The 19,433-nt window shown below is 45.9% G+C and overlaps 1 protein-coding gene across 3 annotated transcripts in view; it reads left to right on the top strand.

Moving 5' to 3' along the window:
* Positions 1-17,143: 17,143 nt before the first annotated feature.
* Positions 17,144-19,433, top strand: part of RCOR1 (REST corepressor 1) — a 143,684-nt gene continuing 141,394 nt past the window's right edge. For 2 of the 3 annotated variants that reach the window (XM_035105615.2, XM_035105598.2), the window contains exons 1-2: positions 17,145-17,788; positions 18,093-18,152. In XM_035105615.2, the coding sequence (XP_034961506.1) occupies positions 17,551-17,788; positions 18,093-18,152 (298 nt within the window). In that variant the 5' untranslated portion in view covers positions 17,145-17,550. Of the gene's footprint in view, positions 17,789-18,092; positions 18,153-19,433 lie in introns of all 3 variants that reach the window. The other variant, XM_035105605.2, reaches the window with a different exon arrangement.

Genomic DNA, 19,433 nt, shown 5'->3' with positions numbered 1-19,433 from the left:
TAACGGCCTGGGATAAGTGGAAGGAGTTTGTGTGGGGGTTAAATCAAGGAGTTGGTTTCATGATTAAGCCCACCTTTTTTGGAGCAGGAGGAGGGGACCCTATAGCCACATTATATCGACTGTTGGCAAATTGAGGCACTCAAGCGGGTGGGGGTGGGCAGAGGAAAAGAAGGGACAGCACAAGCTTATGTCAAAATGTTGCTTTGTCTGCATAGTGGGAAGCACACTTACCTAACTAATGACTCACATGCCTTCTCAAGTCCCCTCCTCTCTCTCCTTCCTCCTACCCTGAACCCAGCAGCTCATCTTGAAAGCACAACTATCACTGACACCCTTTTCCCATCTACTGAGCAAATTCGGGAGAGGCAAGGGCCAAGATTGTCAGAGGCTAATGGTGAGATCCTAGATCACTCCGGTGGCATTGCTACTGGGGTGGGGAGCACTTGTTTTCTGTGTCTTGGGGGCCCAGGTTCATCTCTAGGCAGGGTTGGGAATGTCCCCCTTGGGAGGTGGCGGACTGTCCTTCCTTGGTGGTTTTGCTGAGGTGGGATGGCCACCTATCAGGGATTTTTCAGTTGTGATTCTTGCATTGCAGGGGGTTGGACTAGAGGACCCCTGGGGTCCCTTCCAATTCTATAATTCTGTGAAACCCCAGGGAGCCGCTGTCAGTCAGTACTGAGGAAGGTGGAACAACAGGTCTGGTTCAGTATCAGGCAGCTTGTTATGTTCCTGAAAAATCCGCTAATCGAGTGGGGCCTGCAATAAATTGCAGCATGGATTACTGCTGCTTTTATTCCAGCCCTTACATTCCCTCTCCCACCTGGTCTTCTTTTTGTTATGAAATCATATTGGGGGTGGGGTGGGTTTGCAGGACACCATTATTAATGAACAGAGAGGGGTGGCCGAATCTGACAGCTGCAGTTACCCAGAATCCCTCGCATCACCTCTGCTCCACTCCAGAGACCCGCACCCCTCCCGCTCGGATGCAACCCTGCCCTAAGGATCAGCATATGCAAACATCTCCCAAGGATGCCATAAACTCACACATTTCCCCTCTCCACCTCCCCTCCGCCCAGAACAAAACAATGTTTCCAGAAGAAGGAGGGGGGAAAGCCGCCCAAATCCAAAGCGACACTTTTCTACTCAAGTTAATAATACAGCCTATTATATGCTCCCTTACCTTGAACCCTGCCTTTTTATATGTCCCCTTATATGCCTTCTTAGCTTATATGTCTGCTCATTTTATATGTCTTCTTATTATGAAATCCTTATGTGTATCCCTTAATGTAGCCACTAGACGTTCCTTCATATTCAAAAGACACACATGGACAAAGATGGATTAACTGGGACAGTTTATTCAAACCTCCAGAAGTGTCACCTTTTACATAATCCCAGGGATCATCCTTGCATGACCTGGGGGAAAACACCTGCTGGATGGACCCCAACCCCTCGGCAATTGCCAGGAAGGGCTCCACCTCAACTCCCATCTAGACTGATCAAACAAAGGGAAACCCATCAACAACGGGAGGAGAGCGATTGACATCTCACCATATGAAGAAATAGTCCTCTCTGCACCCAGTTAATCCCATCACCACCCATCCTCCTTGTCCTTCCCCTCCCTTCCAGTAAAGGGATTTTCACGTGGGGACAGGAGGGTATAAGAGGGAGCCTCACCATTTCCCGGGATCCTTCCTACATGGATTTTGGGGAGGCACAGGAGGAGAAAAGGGGTGGAAACCCCATTGCACTACTCACTGGAGTCCTTGTGCTAGCTTTCACCCATAGGAGCCAACCCCTAGGGGCTGCAGGGACTTCGGCCCCCTCAATAAAATATTTGAGTCCCCCCCCAAAGTTGATGGGCATTGCCATTCAAATGGTGATTGTGCACCGTGTCATGTTATCAATTAAGCAGGCGGGGCTTACCAGGGCCCCCAGAATATTTTGTTCTAGTTAGCACCCCTGTCATCAGTGGCCATTGAGACCTATTCCCTTCTTTCCACCCCTGTACACTATGGGGTTCTCCTGAGTCTGCTGATACCTCCCTGAGTGTGAGAGAGAAAGTGTGTGTGTGTGTGTGTGTGTTTGCCAGCAGTGCCGCCATTTTGCTGCCATTTGCGAGCATCTTTGGGGACAGAAATGATAAATAGAGTGAACAATTATTTTGGCTGCACAGCAGTAATACTGAGGTGCCTGTCACAGCCTATAGCTCCAGGTCAGTGAAATTAGAGGGTTTTGCTGCAAGTGTGTGTACAAAACCTAATAAACATGTGAACAAAACCCGGCGAAGGTGTGGTAGAAGATCCACAATAGCGTCGTAATTCCCTTACTCCTTAGCGTAGTTTCCAGCCAGGTAGGACAATAACAGAGAATAAACGAGTTCTTGCTGCTCAGTCATTTTCCATTAGTAATTCCTGGCTGTTTCCAAAAGTGCAAGCGGAATAATCAATTTAAAATAGAAAAATAAAAAGGGGGGGGGGAATGAGACTCTAGTGGAGAACACACTTAATAAAAAAGGGATGCTTTTTTTGGTGTGTGATTGCTTTAACCTAGTTTTAAAAATTAACAGAGTTGTGAAGAATTAAATGTTTTTTTCCCTACTTTGACATCTAACTTGGTTTGACAAAGCTTGAGTATTACATCAACAGTTTGTGAACTGAGGGTGTGTTGAAGTCAACCCAAATGCCTTTGTTCTTTGTTCGTGGTCACCATAGTTACCATTTCAACTTGCTAACATACTGTTGCTTGGCCCCCCAATCTCTGAGCAGTTGGTGTGCGAATCCTGGGGTTCTGGGCACTCACCATGGGTTCATGTTTCCTTTTGGAATGAGGCACAACAGAGACTGTGGTGTCTTTATGCTATATGGTTTATTTACACATCCAGTGGTACCTCTGGTTGCAGACAGGATCTGTTCTGGAGCTCTGGTTGGATCCCGAGGTTTTCGCAACCAGAAGTGCGAGTAGTGCGGTAGAGCGCTTCTGTGCATGCGCATGGGGTGAAACCTGGAAAAATACTTCCGTGTTTGCCATGTGAGTATCCCGAAGGATATGTAACCAGAGGTGCTCGTAAGTAGAGGTACCATATTGTATATACAACCTGAGCCTACAACAGAGTGGTTCACAGCATTAAAACACCAAAGGGGGGTCCTTCTTTCTCCCAAAGCCACAGCCTTGGATTAAAAAAGAAATCAAACAGTCCTCCGCAACTTTGCTCCGACTCTCCCCGAATTGCTGCTTTACTTCTAAGGTCACATCGCTGCAACTCAGCTCTGAACTCTGCTTCGTCCTTCTAATTATTTCTGAGTTGAGGGCTCCACCCATTTCCCCCGTCTGGCACAGAACCTCTTTCCTTTGGTTCCCTTAATGGCCCATTGTCCACGCTGTCACCTCAACACTGGAAAATAGCCTGGCTTATATTTTAACCATAATTCAAAAGCTTTTGAATTATGGTGTTGGAGGAGACTCTTGAGAGTCCCATGGACTGCAAGAAGATCTAACCTATCCATTCTTAAGGTGCTCACTGGAAGGACAGATCCTGAAGCTGAGGCTCCAATACTTTGGCCACCTCATGAGAAGAGAAGATTGTCTGGAAAAGACCCTGATGTTGGGAAAGATTGAGGGCACAAGGAGAAGGGGACGACAGAGGACGAGATGGTTGGACAGTGTTCTCGAAGCGACCAACATGAGTCTGAGCAAATTGCGGGAGGCAGTGGAAGACAGGAGTGCCTGGCGTATTCTGGTCCATGGGGTCACGAAGAGTCGGACATGACTAAACAACAACAATATTTTAACGCTTGTTGGTTCCAGGAGCTAGAAGGATCTCGCATACTTCCCCTTGCCCCCCAACTCATAACAATACGTAGTAGCATTGTATTCTTAAAATTCCTTCTTTCCACAGATGCTGCCAATATTTTTCCTTTTTTCAGATTTGATGTATTTGCACCAGATTTTGCCGCTTTCAAATGGCTGCTTGAGTAGGATACTGAAACTTGTAAACGCCTAGGAGCAATTGCCCTCGAATTGCCCTTCTGGCATGATTTGTACTTACGGTTCTATTTTGAGGGCACCTTCAAATTGATTGTTATGGTAGTAATAAATAACAGCAACACATGTACCATTATAGCTCCTGCAGCCTTCCTCAACGTTGTGCCATCCAGCTGTTTTGAACTACATCTCCCATAAGCTCCAGTCAGCAGAGAGCATTAGCCTGCAGGCAGGAAATACGTTTGATCTTATCTTTGTGCAACATCTAACTAAGCCATCACCAACATAGTGCCTTCCAGATGTTGTTGGATTACAGCTCCCATCATCCTTGAACATTGGCCATTCTGGTTGTGATTTATGGGAGTTGAGTTTGATAACATCTGGATGACAACAGGTTAGACATTACTGGATTAGAGATCTTCCTTTCCCCCCCTTTAAGTGAACAAGGTATGGTGCAGGTATGGTGCAGGTAAGGACGAAAAGGTGATCTGAAGGGAAGAAATGGGACTGTGGGAATGCTAGGAAGAGAATGGAGATTAGATCTTTGTATGCTTTGTTGTTGTTTAGTCGTTTAGTCGTGTCCGACTCTTTGTGACCCCATGGACCATAGCACGCCAGGCACTCCTGTCTTGCACTGCCTCCCGCAGTTTGGTCAAACTCATGTTCGTAGCTTCGAGAACACTGTCCAACCATCTCATCCCCTGTCGTCCCCTTCTCCTAGTGCCCTCAATCTTTCCCAACATCAGGGTCTTTTCCAGGGAGTCTTCTCTTCTCATGTATGCTAAGATAAGCTTAAACTGCATGCTGTGAAGGCAGCCAGCATAGAGAACAAAATAGCCAAGATAAAAGTGTGAAAAATTAGGGTGAGACTAAATGGAGTTTAAAATTTGACCCAGGATGAGGTCACCTCCAGACAGGTGAGGGATGCACCTTTCTTCTGAAAGCTCGTCCCTAGCTACCGGTAGTTGTTTTTATGGCAGCACACCTGTACTTGGCCAACCCTTTTGTCATGCAAAGAGATGCTTGGCTAGGGCCATTAACTAAATAAAAAGGGTTGTTTAGACCACCCCATCTTTTCTTCTTTTATAGAATCCCACACCTTACAGATATAAAACCATGGGCCTGGAGGAGACTTAAAGATGGCTTGCAATGCAACCAATCCTGTAGCACAGGCACGTCCAACAGGTAGATTGTGATCTACCAGTAGATCACTGGATGTCTGTGGTAGATCACTGCTAGATCACTGGCACCCCTAAAAAAAGCTCACCCAAAATTTTCCTCCTCCCTAAAAAAAGCTGAACTATGACCTGAAGCCCTAAACAAAAATGGGCCTCCCTCCCTCCTAAAAGAAGCTCAACAAGTTTGACCTAACCCCCCCAAAACAGGGCTTCCCTTCCTTAAAAAACAACTCAACAGCTTTGACCTGAACCCCCCAAAAGGGGGTAGATCACTCCCAGTTTTTAACTCTGTGAGTAGATCAGAGTCTCTTGGGAGGTGGCCAAGATTATTTCCGTTACTCCCCCACCCCACCCCCTGAAATGAAAAATTCCCATGGGTGCCTATGCACACACAATTAGCCTTCTGTTGGGGGACACAGCTTGTCCTCTTTACTTCCACCCAGTGTTCAAGCTGTGGATGCTTACATACCGGTAACAAAAACAGTACCGGTGACATACAATAGGGGAATTTCAATATGCTTGGGGGAACTCCATGTGGGATGATCAGCCTCATACAACCAAAATGCTTAAGTCGTGCAAGACAGGAGTGCCTGGCGTGCTCTGGTCCATGGGGTCACGAAGAGTCGGACACGACTAAACAACAACAAATGGTATAAAGGGGTAAATGCCATAGAGTAAGCTGTCCTGCCAGGCTTAGCGAAGTCACTCTCCCTCAGCTTGGGAGGAAGGTAATCAAGGACTTAGACCAATAATTTAGGAACCTTCACCACTGTAACCAAGCCAAGTTGTACTGCCTGTGTTTTCTGAATGCTGTATGGAAAAGCACATGAATCTGACCTTTAGAGAGTTTGTAAGTAAACCATTTTCATCTTACCGAACATGTGGCCTTTCTCTATGCTAAGAGAAGTTTGGGAACTTAGGAGGGCATATTTTAAAGCTCTAACAGCCTATAATTCCACACTTTACTTGGCTTCATGTTTTGTGATTTTAAATCTCTGTTGGGGTTCTCTCACCAAAGAGTACTTGCCCCAAATTTAGATCCTGGCACCCAGGAAATTCTCCTTTTATACCCCCCCCAACACTCCAAACTTTGCAGAAGTATCACTTTTTTAAGAAAAGAAAAGAAACAAACCAGCAATGCGGGGACAGGATAGATGGCCCAATGAAAACCGACTAGTTTCTCATAGGTGCTGAGAGTTGTTAGGGAACCCCCATTCCCCTTACAGAGCTACAATTCTCAGAATCCCCTGGTCTCTTGCCTCACAGGGTGATAACTGCACACTGAATGTCCAGACAGGGCTCTGGTTGCAAATTCCACTTGTACAAATAGTTATTTCTGAATATTATGAGCATTCTGAAACAGAGCTTTAATTTCTCCAAAAACACGATCCTAAGATATGGGAAACAAATCTCATGTTATAAGAGTTGTGGAGGCTGAGAACTATATTTAGCCATTTCTGTCCCTGGTGTAAGGAAAACAAGCTGCTGGTGAGAATCTGGCCACAATTTCATTCTTTTCAATGTTGCTGCTTTCTGTTATAGCCCTCTTTTTGGGATTGCTGCTACTTCCTACGCTTCCATGCTTCTGAAGAAAGTCAGATTTTCTAGTGATGTGACGAAAGACTAGAGAGGTACAGGAAAATGCAGGATAATGGTGATGATAATCAGATGGCATCGTTTTTGGGATGCTCTGTAAAAAGTGAACTAAATACAATCCTACCATGTTTTGGCTCCCAAATGCCGCAAACCCGGAAGTGAATGTTCCGGTTTGCGAACATTCTTTGGAACCTGGACATCCTGCAGCCAATCGGAAGACGTGCCTTGGTTTCCGAATGTTTTGGAAGTCGAACGGACTTCCGGAACAGATTCCATTTGACTTCCAAGGTACGATTGTATGGCAGTTCTACACGAAACGTGCAATGTGGAAACACTTTTGGAGACATAAGTAATTTTTTGGGTTTGAAGATAATGCATTTAGAGCACATCAAAGCCACATTTACAATGCGTGATTGCCCCGTTAGAAGTGAACCCTGGGAACTGTAGTTTCCCCATGCAGTTCTTAGCAGCCTTAACAAACTACAGTTCCCAGGGCTCTTGGGGGGGGGGGGAGTAATGCACTTTACATTTAGGTGCTTTAAATATATGGTGTGGATCTGCCCTTTAAAGTGATGAGAAAAGCTTGACTTTCTAACTTCCTGCTGCTGTTAAAAGACCTACAAATGGCATGATCAAAAATTAAACATCTAGTGGCAATCCTACCTCAGAAGCTGCTTTTTAGTGAACTATTCCTAACTTAAATTGCATGTGCACTCTCGGATATTTCTTTCGCCTTCCACATTTTTGTTGGTTAGGAGCAATTTCAAACGAATTTGCAATGCTTACCAACGGGACAGATTGCCACCTTCTGTGGAAAAGCTTGTGGGAGAAGGGAAATGCCAGAGGCCTCCCCCTCTCTCTTAGAGGCGCCAGTTCCCAGCCTGGAAAGGGCTGGAACGCTGAAAGCCTTTGCTGTGTAGAAGCCGGAAGGAGCTTTGTACAGAGCGGAATGCCAGACTTTCTCTGCTCTCCATCATGGTGCATTTGTGGTCGCCTTTGAAAATTCAGAAGAGGGAAATGTAGAGAAACTCCTTAACCTCACCCACTGAAGTTCTTGCCCCGACCCTCCTTCCACTCCTTGACCTATGATCAAAGTGAAATCCCGAAAAGCAGATTAGATTGCCTTCATCATAGACCTATAAACAGATGAGGAAGGCAATGTTTCACACTGCAATGCTTTAAAGGGAAAGATTCACGCAACGCAAATCTATATTATTATCTTAAACTGAGATGGGCAACCCGCGTAAGGCATGATAAAGACTTAAGCAGCTCAGGTTTACCATATCTTTAATAGGAAACCTTTTCAGAGTCTTTTAAAACACAGCAGGAACCTGAGACACCAGCCCAAATCAGAGCTCCTTATAATAAACTTACAAGAAGCAACTTTGATTTGGGCTAGTTAATATCAGGTTCTGCAATGGACCTGGATTTGATCTTCAGCCTTGCTGTTTTTAGTATGTTTTATTGTGCTTGAACATCGTTGTAAGCTGCCCCCAGAACTTGATTGAAGGCAGGGATTATAGTACCAGAAGTAGAATCACAGAATTGTAGAGTTGCCTATGATAGCAATGTTTCACACCAAATGTACATGACTCCACGAACTGAAAACAGAGTTGTTATTTGTACCTTTGTTACCCATGAAAATCTTTCAATCAATTTTTTTAAAAATTACTGTATACTAATAATCTAAACACAACCCTTACCTGTATATAAAAAAAGACAATAATTACGATAGCATCGTCTCTTGGAATTTTAAATTCCAACGATTTGCAAAGAGAACCCAACATTTCGACAAATATATCTGGTTGAGATACTTTCTCTGCCTGTCCAGTTAGGAGCACCACCGTTTAAGACAGTTATTGACAAGCTGGAACGTGTGCAGAGGCGGGCGACCAAGATGACCGAGGCTCTGGAAACCAAGCCTTATGAGGAATGGTTGAGGGAGTTGGGTATATCTAGCCTGGTAAAGAGGAGGCTGAGAGCTGATCTTCAAATATCCCAAGGGCTGTTGCATGGAAGATGAAGCAAGCTTGTTTTCTCCTGCTCCAGAAGGTAGGACCCAAAGCAATGGATTCGAATGATAAGAAAGGATGTGCCAACGACACATCAGGAAGAACATTCTCACCGTAAGAGCTGGTCAACAGTGGAACAGACTACATTGGAAGGTGGCAGTGCCGTATTAAACCCTGTGGAGGCTCCACCTAGGCAGTCGAAATCTTCGTGGGGGGGCGGGCCTCACATATTATCTCCTAATACGTTTTTGATTTTACCAAGCCACAAGATCGAATTAATATTATTTTGATCTGTTGTTGCGGGGCCCCTAAAAGGCATGGGGACCCATAGGCCGGTGCCTGCTCTGCCTATTTGGTATTTTGGCACTGGAAGGTGGTGGGCTGTTCTTCAGTGAAAGTTTTTTTAAACATGAAGTGTGGATGGGATTCTTTAGCTGCGATTCCTGAGGACTAGATGACGCTCAGGGTCCCTTCCAACTCTGCAGTTCTTTGATTCTTCCTTGTGTACAAAACGAATGCCCAAATAGGGCAATGGTGAATCACCATAGCAAGATGCATCACTGAATGGCCGTTTGCATCTGGGTCGCCCAACCCCTAGATCAGCTTTCCAACCGTGAAGCTTCCTTCCGACACCACACATGTGCTCAGGTATACAAGGGCACCCAATTGTTGGTGCTGACCTTTAAAGCCCTAAATGGCCTCGGCCCAGTATACCTGAGCATCTCCACCCCCATCATTCTGCCCGGACACTGAGGTCCAGCACCGAGGACCTTCTGGCGGTTCCCTTGCTACGAGAAGCCAACTTACAGGGAACCAGGCAGAGGGCCTTCTCGGTAGTGGCACCTGCCCTGTGGAACACCCTCCCATCAGATGTCAAGGAAATAAACAACTACCTGACTTTTAGAAGATATCTGAAGGCAGCACTGTTTAGGGAAGTTTTTAATGTTTGATGTTTTATCACATTATTATTTATTTATTTATTATTTTGGGAGCCACCCAGAGTGGCTGTGGAGGCCCAGCCAGATGGGTGGGAGTAAAAATAATAAATTACTACTACTACTACTACTATTATTATTATTAATGGGAGTCGGCAAGAAAACTTCCTGAAAGATGCATGAAGAAGCAGATTGGCAGTTACTTTTCTCATATATATATATATATATATATATATATATATATATGTGTGTGTGTGTGTGTGTGTGTGTGTGTGTGTGTGTGTGTGTGTGTATTTCTATACCCCTATTCATAAAAAATACGAAAGCAGCTTACAAAAGCTATGCATAAAATCAACGCGATTAAAAACATTATTATGTTAGATCAGAGATCAGCTAACTCTTGTGATAACTAAGTCGGTACATCATGAGACTCTTCATCTCAGGGTTGTGGGTTCAAGCCCCATGTTGGGCAAAAGATTCCTGCATTGTAGGGGGTTGGACTACATGACCCTTGGTGTTCCTTCCAACTCTAGGATTCTATATTCTTGATTTCCTGCCTAAACCTGGTGGAATAGAAAAAGTATTCAGCAGGCATTTGAAAGCTGAGATAGAAGGGCCCCTTCTCAGTCTCTATTGGCAGAGTATTCCAGAAGACTGGCCCGATGACACTAAGGGCTCCTTTTCTTGGTGCTGTCCAAATGTGCCTCGGCAGCCCAGGGAGTGATGAACAACACTCCTGCAGGTGATCCTGCAAACTATGGCTTGCAATCTTGATAATAGGCATTTATTATTTTTTAAACACTTATATACTACTTTGTATTTAAAAACATGCCAAGCAGTGTACAGAGACAATGACCTGGTTCATACATCGCGCTTCGCCAAAGCATTGCAAACATACAAGTTTGAGGCATCCCAGATAGGGGAGGGTGACTACTACAATTCCTCTCCCTAATCCTCCTGCTGCTATGAGCTAAGCCATGGTTTGGTTTAACGTGCTGACCAAAATCAGACTTCTGGTTTGTCTCCTCCAGACAAACCACAAGCTATACACCCAAGGACAAATCTTGGTTTTACAGCTCACAATCTGTATGGAGCAGGACAAGCCTCGAACCTGGGTTCAGACAACCAGCTAAGCCAAACCATGGCTTGGTAGTACTGCAGCAGGACTGTGGCAAACGTAAAGCAGCAGCTGTGAGCTCTCCAGGAATCCTCACACTTGCATGTTTGCGTCAAACCATAGTTTAGCTTAGCATTAGGGGCAAACGCTAAGCTAAATGTGCAGTTCAGTAAAAACCATACTAATGCACAATTCAATAAAAACGCTAATGTGCAATTCGGTAAAAACCATACCACAAAACAGAAAAAGACCAAAACCATAACACAAAAATTCAGAATCTTATCCACTGTAGGTGCTGCTCTGTGCTTCCTATCCAATATTAATGGCCTGGCAATACCTGGGCAGATGTTGTTGTTTAGTCGTTTAGTCGTGTCCGACTCTTCGTGACCCCATGGACCATAGCACGCCAGGCACTCCTGTCTTGCACTGCCTCCCGCAGTTTGGTCAAACTCATGTTCGTAGCTTCGAGAACACTGTCCAACCATCTTGTCCTCTGTCGTCCCCTTCTCCTAGTGCCCTCAATCTTTCCCAACATCAGGGTCTTTTCCAAGGATTCTTCTCTTCTCATGAGGTGGCCAAAGTATTGGAGCCTCAGCTTCACGATCTGTCCTTCCAGGGAGCACTCAGGGCTGATTTCCTTAAGAATGGATAGGTTTGATCTTCTAGCAGTCCATGGGACTCTCAAGAGTCTCCTCCAGCACCATAATTCAAAAGCATCAATTCTTCGACGATCAGCCTTCTTTATGGTCCAGCTCTCACTTCCATACATCACTACTGGGAAAACCATAGCTTTAACTATACGGACCTTTGTCGGCAAAGTGATGTCTCTGCTTTTTAAGATGCTGTCTAGGTTTGTCATTGCTTTTCTCCCAAGAAGCAGGCGTCTTTTAATTTCGTGACTGCTGTCACCATCTGCAGTGATCAAGGAGCCCAAGAAAGTAAAATCTCTCACTGCCTCCATTTCTTCCCCTTCTATTTGCCAGGAGGTGATGGGACCAGTGGCCATGATCTTGGTTTTTTTGATGTTGAGCTTCAGACCATATTTTGCGCTCTCCTCTTTCACCCTCATTAAAAGGTTCTTTAATTCCTCCTCGCTTTCTGCCATCAAGGTTGTGTCATCTGCATATCTGAGGTTGTTGATATTTCTTCCAGCAATCTTAATTCCGGCTTGGGATTCATCTAGTCCAGCCTTTCGCATGATGAATTCTGCATATAAGTTAAATAAGCAGGGAGACAATATACAACCTTGTCGTACTCCTTTCCCAATTTTGAACCAATCAGTTGTTCCATATCCAGTTCTAACTGTAGCTTCTTGTCCCACATAGAGATTTCTCAGGAGACAGATGAGGTGATCAGGCACTCCCATTTCTTTAAGAACTTGCCATAGTTTGCTGTGGTCGACACAGTCAAAGGCTTTTGCATAGTCAATGAAGCAGAAGTAGACGTTTTTCTGGAACTCTCTAGCTTTCTCCATAATCCAGCGCATGTTTGCTATTTGGTCTCTGGTTCCTCTGCCCTTTCGAAATCCAGCTTGCACTTCTGGGAGTTCTCGGTCCACATACTGCCTAAGCCTGCCTTGTAGAATTTTAAGCATAACCTTGCTAGCGTGTGAAATGAGCGCAATTGTGCGGTAGTTGGAGCATTCTTTGGCACTCCCCTTCTTTGGGATTGGGATGTAGACTGATCTTCTCCAATCCTCTGGCCATTGCTGAGTTTTCCAAACTTGCTGGCATATTGGGTGTAGCACCTTAACAGCATCATCTTTTAAAATTTTAAATAGTTCAGCTGGAATATCATCACTTCCACTGGCCTTGTTATTAGCAATGCTTTCTAAGGCCCATTTGACTTCACTCTCCAAGATGTCTGGCTCAAGGTCAGCAACCACACTACCTGGGGTGTATGAGACCTCCATATCTTTCTGGTATAATTCCTCTGCGTATTCTTGCCACCTCTTCTTGATGTCTTCTGCTTCTGTTAGGTCCTTACCACTTTTGTCCTTGATTATGGTAATCTTTGTACGAAATGTTCCTTTCATATCTCCAATTTTCTTGAACAGATCTCTGGTTTTCCCCATTCTATTGTTTTCCTCTATTTCTTTGCATTGCTCATTTAAGAAGGCCCTCTTGTCTCTCCTTGCTGTTTTTTGGAAATCTGCATTCAGTTTCCTGTATCTTTCCCTATCTCCCTTGCATTTTGCTTGCCTCCTCTCCTCCGCTATTTGTAAGGCCTCGTTGGATAGCCATTTTGCTTTCTTGCATTTCCTTTTCCTTGGGATGGTTTTCGTTGCTGCCTCCTGTATAATGTTACGAGCCTCCATCCATAGTTCTTCAGGCACTCTGTCCACCAAATCTAAATCCTTAAACCTGTTCCTCACTTCCACTGTGTATTCATAAGGGATTTGATTCAGATTGTATCTTACTGGCCCAGTGGTTTTTCCTACTTTCTTCAGTTTAAGCTGGAATTTTGCTATAAGAAGCTGATGATCTGAGTTACAGTCAGCTCCAGGTCTTGTTTTTGCTGACTGTATAGAGCTTCTCCATCTTTGGCTGCAGAGAATATAATCAATCTGATTTCGATGCTGCCCATTTGGTGATATCCATGTGTAGAGTCGTCTCTTGTGTTGTTGGAAGAGAGTGTTTGTGATGACCAGCTTGTTCTCTTGACAGAACTCTATTAGCCTTTGCCCTGCTTCATTTTGAACTCCAAGGCCAAACTTGCCAGTTGTTCCTTTTATCTCTTGATTCCCTACTTTAGCATTCCAATCCCCTGTAATGAGAAGAACATCCTTCTTTGGTGTCATTTCTAGAAGTTGTTGTAGGTCTTCATAGAATTGGTCAATTTCACTTTCTTCAGCACCGGTAGTTGGTGCATAAACTTGGATTACTGTGATGTTAAAAGGTCTGCGTTGGATTCGTATCGAGATCATTCTGTCATTTTTGAGATTGCATCCCATTACAGCTTTTGCCACTCTTTTGTTGACTATGAGGGCCACTCCATTTCTGCTACAGGATTCTTGCCCACAGTAGTAGATATGATAGTCACCCGAACTGAATTCGCCCATTCCCTTCCATTTTAGTTCACTGATGCCCAGGATGTCGATATTTATTCTTGTCATCTCATTTTTGACCACATCCAGCTTACCTCCACTCATGGTTCTTACATTCCAGGTTCCTATGCAATATTTTTCTTTACAGCATCGGACTTTCCTTTCGCTTCCAGGCATATCCGCAACTGAGCGTCCTTTCGGCTTTGGGCCAGCCGCTTCATCAGCTCTGAATCTACTTGTACTTGTCCTCCGCTCTTCCTCAGTAGCATGTTGGACGCCTTCCGACCTGAGGGGCTCATCTTCCAGCGTCATAACTTTTATATGCCTGTTGTCTTTGTCCATGGAGTTTTCTTGGCAGGGATACTGGAGTGGCTTGCCAGTTCCTTCTCCAGGTGGATCACGTTTAGTCAAAACTCTCCACTATGACCTGTCCATCTTGGGTGGCCCTGCATGGCATAGCTCATAGCTTCTCTGAGTTATTCAAGCCCCTTCGCCACGACAAGGCATTGATCCATGAAGGGGACCTGGGCAGATAGATGAGTGTTAAACAGATCCTGACACAGTTGGCAAGTCAGCTACATAGCACTCAGTGGGCCTTACTTCTGAGTAAACGTGAAGTAGGTTGCTTCAGTGGCTTAATTTATTTTCTTATTTGTTAAGACTTCTGTTCTGCCTTATTGCCAGTGGCCCTGAAGCCAGCATGCAGTAAGAAGCTTAAAACAATAAAGACAGCGACCATAAAAACCATCAGAGCATTAGACAGAACACTAAAATTGGCTGGTTAAAAACCAATCAAAACAGCAGAAGGCAATTAAATGGGCCTCGACCCTTATTAAAATATATTATTTATTTACTACATTTATATGCCACCTTTACCTTTCAAGGATCTCAAGGTGGCGTCTATGGTTCTCCCCCTCCCCATTTCATTCTCACAACAACCCTGTGAGGTAGGTGGACTGGCCCAAGGTCAACCCAGTGAGCTTCATGGCTGAGTAGCAGATTCGAACCCTGGTCTCCCAGGTCCTAGTCCAACACAACAACAATTATGCCACACATTGGAGGCACAGACAGCAGGGCAGAGTTGAGCTGTAGCTAAGAAGGGCACTGGTGTACCTGTGTAGCAAAGAATCTTAGAACCAAAAAAAGCCACATGACAGAGGTGGGCGGGGCCAGAGGCAAAAGCAGACGGAGCAGCAAATGCAAATGTTACCATTTCCCAGCAGGCACTGGGACACACTCACACCTGTCACAGATGCTTTCGCTGAGTTTCCTGCATTGCAGCGGGTTGGACTAGATGGCCCTTGGTGTCCCTCCCAACTCTTACAGTTCTATGATTCTATACCCTTCCCTATCCTCCATCCTGATATGCAAGATTTCAAGGACACATTCTGAATGAGCAGAAACATTTGGAGCGCAAATCAGAGCCAGCAAGGCGGAAAAAAGGCTGGGTAATGTTCCTGAAAGGCCACATTTGGCCCTCTCCCAGAGGTTCTCCGACCTGGTGCCCTCCAGATATTATGAACAACAGGCCTCACCAGTGCCCTCTAGCTACACCAGCGCTCAGGGATAATGCAGGTTGTAGCTCAAAGCATATAGAGAGCGCCAGGTTGGGGAAGGCTGTGGCACAACACGCTGGGAAGGATTTTGGAGGAAGACTCCAGCTGCCAGACAAGTGAGGTTTGGAGTTCTTCTATTTTTCATATCACGATTTCCCTCTTTTTAAAAAGCAGCCACCCCCTTGGTTTTGCACTATAAAATTTCACCTGCCTTTTAAGTTTTGCTCTCTGCTTGGGGGGGGGGGTAGGGAACACAGCCTGGGTATAAACGATATTTTATGTTATTTTCCTTCCAAAAGGCCTTGAGGAGCCAAACAAAGGCCACCACACGCAGAAACTTCAGCCCTTCAAGGCTGCCTCTCTTTTTTTCCTCCTTCCCCGTGTGGAAAAAATTGTCAATGTTGACAAATTCTTTCCCCGAGTCTCCACCCCCCTTCCTCCTCTTTTCTTTTTCGGAAGGGGGGGGGGAGGAAAGGCAGATTTTTTTGGGGGGGCGTAGAGAGACGGAAGGCATTCAAATGTTAAGACAGCTTTGGAAAATATGCCATTGGCCTTCAATGCCTCCCTTTGCCCTAGTGGGTGGATTGGACGGGCACATAATTATTTTGAGGGTTCTCTCCCTTTCTCTTCCACTCCACCCCAGCCATTTGAAATCTCTTTTCTCCTTCTCTTTCTTCCCCTGAATATTTGTTCTGCAGTACTGTACCATTACAAAGAAAGAAAGAAAAAACCTATCTCCCCTCCTCTTCTTCTTCTAGCCCTTCTCTGCCTTGTGAGGAAATGTGCAGGGGAAAGTTGCCTTCATTTATAATAAGGTGGAAGGTTCTGTGTATTCCTCTCTCTCAACTCCACGCCACCAGACAGGAGAAGCAATTTGCTTTTTTTTAAAAAGGAAAAAACAACACACAACTCCAGCAATTTAGGTGACTTTGCCTATCTGCGCACCCCGCCTTTCTCTCTTGCGTGTAAAGTGGAGCTATTGCTTCTTTACAGAGAAAGGTTTGGGCATTTGAAAATTGAGAGAAAAGGGGGGAACAATGCAATAACATCTTTCCACGCACACGACACGAGTGGGGCGAGGGCACCCGTCGCACCACAGCGACCGAGCGAGCGACTTCGTAGTATTATCTTAGTTTCTTTGTATGGAGATTCCATTCAAACTGTTCAGCGTGTCACCAATAACCTTCCGCCAAAGAGGAGGAGGAGGGGGGTGGGGAAGAAAAATAGTCCCAAGCTACTCGTCACCCTTCTGATGGGTGCGGGGGGGGGAGTATACGTGAGCACGAGAGAGAGAGAGAAATTGCTTGCAACTCGCTTTTTTGCTGCGGTTACGCCACCCTCTTATTTTTGCACCCAAGCTCCCCTTTCCCCTGAGCATGGCTAGAGTGCATTTCCCAACGCTGCCCCCCCAAACTCCCTTAAAAAAAATAAAAAAATAAAAAATTGCAATCTTTCTTTTCCTCTTTTCGCCTCAGTCAAGACACAGTGTAGCCTCGGAACGAGCCTGCCTCATTGGGCGCAGAGATTGCAAAGGGAAAGCTCTCTCCCTCTCCCCCCCCCGCCTTCTCCACCTAACCTGAGCAAACGGAAGCGCCGGGCCGGCTTTGACGGGCGGCTCGGCGGGGCCAATGGCGTGGCGGGGAGGCTTCCCAAAATGTGTAGGCGGCCAATGGGATGCGTAGGGGGGCCGGGCTCGCGGGGAGGCTAGCAGCTCAGGTTGACAGTGACTAGTCCCAGTGCAGGGAAGTGCAAGGAGAGAGAGAGAGAGAGAGGAGGGGGATGAGCTTCAAAGTTCGAGGCTTCCTCTCATTGCAGGGAATTTTTTCTTCTTCTTTGAAGGAAGGGGAGAGGAGAGAAGGGAGATTGCAATAAAGCAGCCTCAGCTTTGCAATTGCAGCTTGCTTCCCCTCCCCTTTCTTTGCAAAAAAAAGGGGGAGGGAAAAAAAGAAAAGAAAGAGAGCAGCAAGCTCGTCTCCTGCTATTCCCCCTTCTCTCCTCCCTCTAAATTCTGACTGGTCTTTCCCCTTTATTCTCTCTATCTCTCCCCCCCCCCAAACAACAACCCTTCACACTCCACCTCCTCCTCTTCTTTCCTTTTTTTTTTGCCTTACCGCCCCCCTCAACCCCCAATGCCAGCCATGATAGAGAAGGGCCCGGAGATCTCAGGCAAAAGAAGGGGCAGGAACAATAATGCCAGCAGCCAGGCGAGCGGCGCTGCTTCTCACAGCGCCTCTGCCTCCGTCTCAGCCGGCAGCGCCAACAATGGGAATAATAGTAAAAGTTTGGCAGCGCCCAATGGCAATGGAAGCAGCGCCGCCAACTCTTGGGAAGAGGGCAGCTCGGGGTCTTCCAGCGATGAGGAGCATGGTGAGTCTCCCGGGGATGGGGGGGGGGGGGGAGAGAGAGAGGGAGGGATGGAGAGAGAGGGAAGCAGGAGAGAAAATTGAGAATGGGGGGGGGGGCAATTGAAACTCTGCAGACTTCTGGAAATAGGCGCATGGTTTTTTGAAAGCAAGCATTCTTATTTTTAAATCAGGAGCGGGGGTGGAGGGAAGCAAGGAAGGAAATCGAGCAGAGTTTGCCCCCCCCAAAAGAAAAGCTTGCAGACTTTTTGGGAAACATGGGCATGGCAAGCATTTTATTCTTATTATTCTTGCTGTTTCCACATCAGGAGGAGGAGGCATGAGAGTGGGAACCCAATACCAAGCCGTCGTTCCCGACTTCGATCCTGGTGAGTCAATTTTCCGTGGATCCTGCGTGCTTTTTTTTTTTTTTGAGTCTCTTCTGGACGAGCCGCGAGTAGTTTTTGAGGAAGTCTTACTCGGGAGTAGGCCCGTTGGAGCGCGTGGGCCCAAGTTGGTAGTCGTGGGTGGCCATTAATTCCAACTGGGGCTGCTCAGAACGTGCCTCTCAAATTCTCTCTCTTTCTCTGCACAACGCCACCCCCCCCCCGCTAATCTTTCGCCATTTGGAAGGGGGGGGAAGCGTTGTTTCCAACCCTGATCTGGTGCCTGCTTTTTTTTTTTAAGTGTTGTTCCCCCCCACTCTGTTCAAGAAGCAGGAAGATGACAACTTTTGCCCCTTCCCCTGTGTGTTTACCCTGCTGTCCAAGGAAGGAACAGCAAGGGACGGGGGGGGGGTTGGAAAAGCAGAGAAGCGTGCTTGGGAAACGTGCCACCACACTTGATGATAAAAGGGGGGGCCCCGAAGAGGATATATTGTGGGATTTTTTACTTCTTTGAAAATCTTCCCACAAATCCATTCTTTTATAGCTCTTCTTTTTCCCCATTCTCCCCCATTTCTTTTTCTTTTAGAAAAGTGCTATGGATATTTCAGGGAGGAGGAAAGATTAATATTCTCTTTTCTCTCCCCCCCCTCAATTTCTGTGGCTTGCAGGTGTAGTTACTATTTTCATAATTCACATTGAGGGGGGGGGAGGGAGGAACCTGCCCTTTATGAAAATCCGGTGCCACTGGACTCCTTTAGACTCCTCCCCTCAACCTCTCTCCCTCTCTCCCCCCCCCCACTACCAATTATTTCACATGCAATTGACCTAAATCCAATTACTTTTACAATTATTGTTATTAAACGAGCGGTTTGCATTGGTTAGGTTGTCCAGAGAGGTGCGGAGGAGAGCAGGAATCTCCTACTTCTTTTAATGACGGATTTTTTTAGGACGAGTGGAGTAGAGGACAAAAAGAGAGAGAGACAGGGAAGAAAAGAAATCCAGTTAATAAAAACAACAGAAGTCTTTCCAGGGGGCGCTTTATAGGCTGGGTGTCAAGCAGAACAACAGATTTGTCCAGCGAGGGGATGGCGAAAGGGGAGTGTTTAAAAAATAATAATCTCTCTGTATGTGGATATATGGTGTAGGGTTTTTGGGAGTGGAGGAGAACAAAAACAGCCTCATTCCTTTATTTAGGATGTGCAGATTTATTGTAATCCACTGTTTCTGTTCTTGGGGGTTGGGAGTGGGAGGAGGAGGAAGAAAAAGCTAGTTCCCCAATGCTCT

Source organism: Zootoca vivipara, chromosome 1 (genome assembly GCF_963506605.1).
Source record: "Zootoca vivipara chromosome 1, rZooViv1.1, whole genome shotgun sequence".
Taxonomy (NCBI): Eukaryota; Metazoa; Chordata; class Lepidosauria; order Squamata; family Lacertidae; genus Zootoca; species Zootoca vivipara.
The sequence above is the reverse complement of the archived record's forward strand: the minus strand, read 5'-3'. Positions and strand labels throughout refer to the sequence as shown.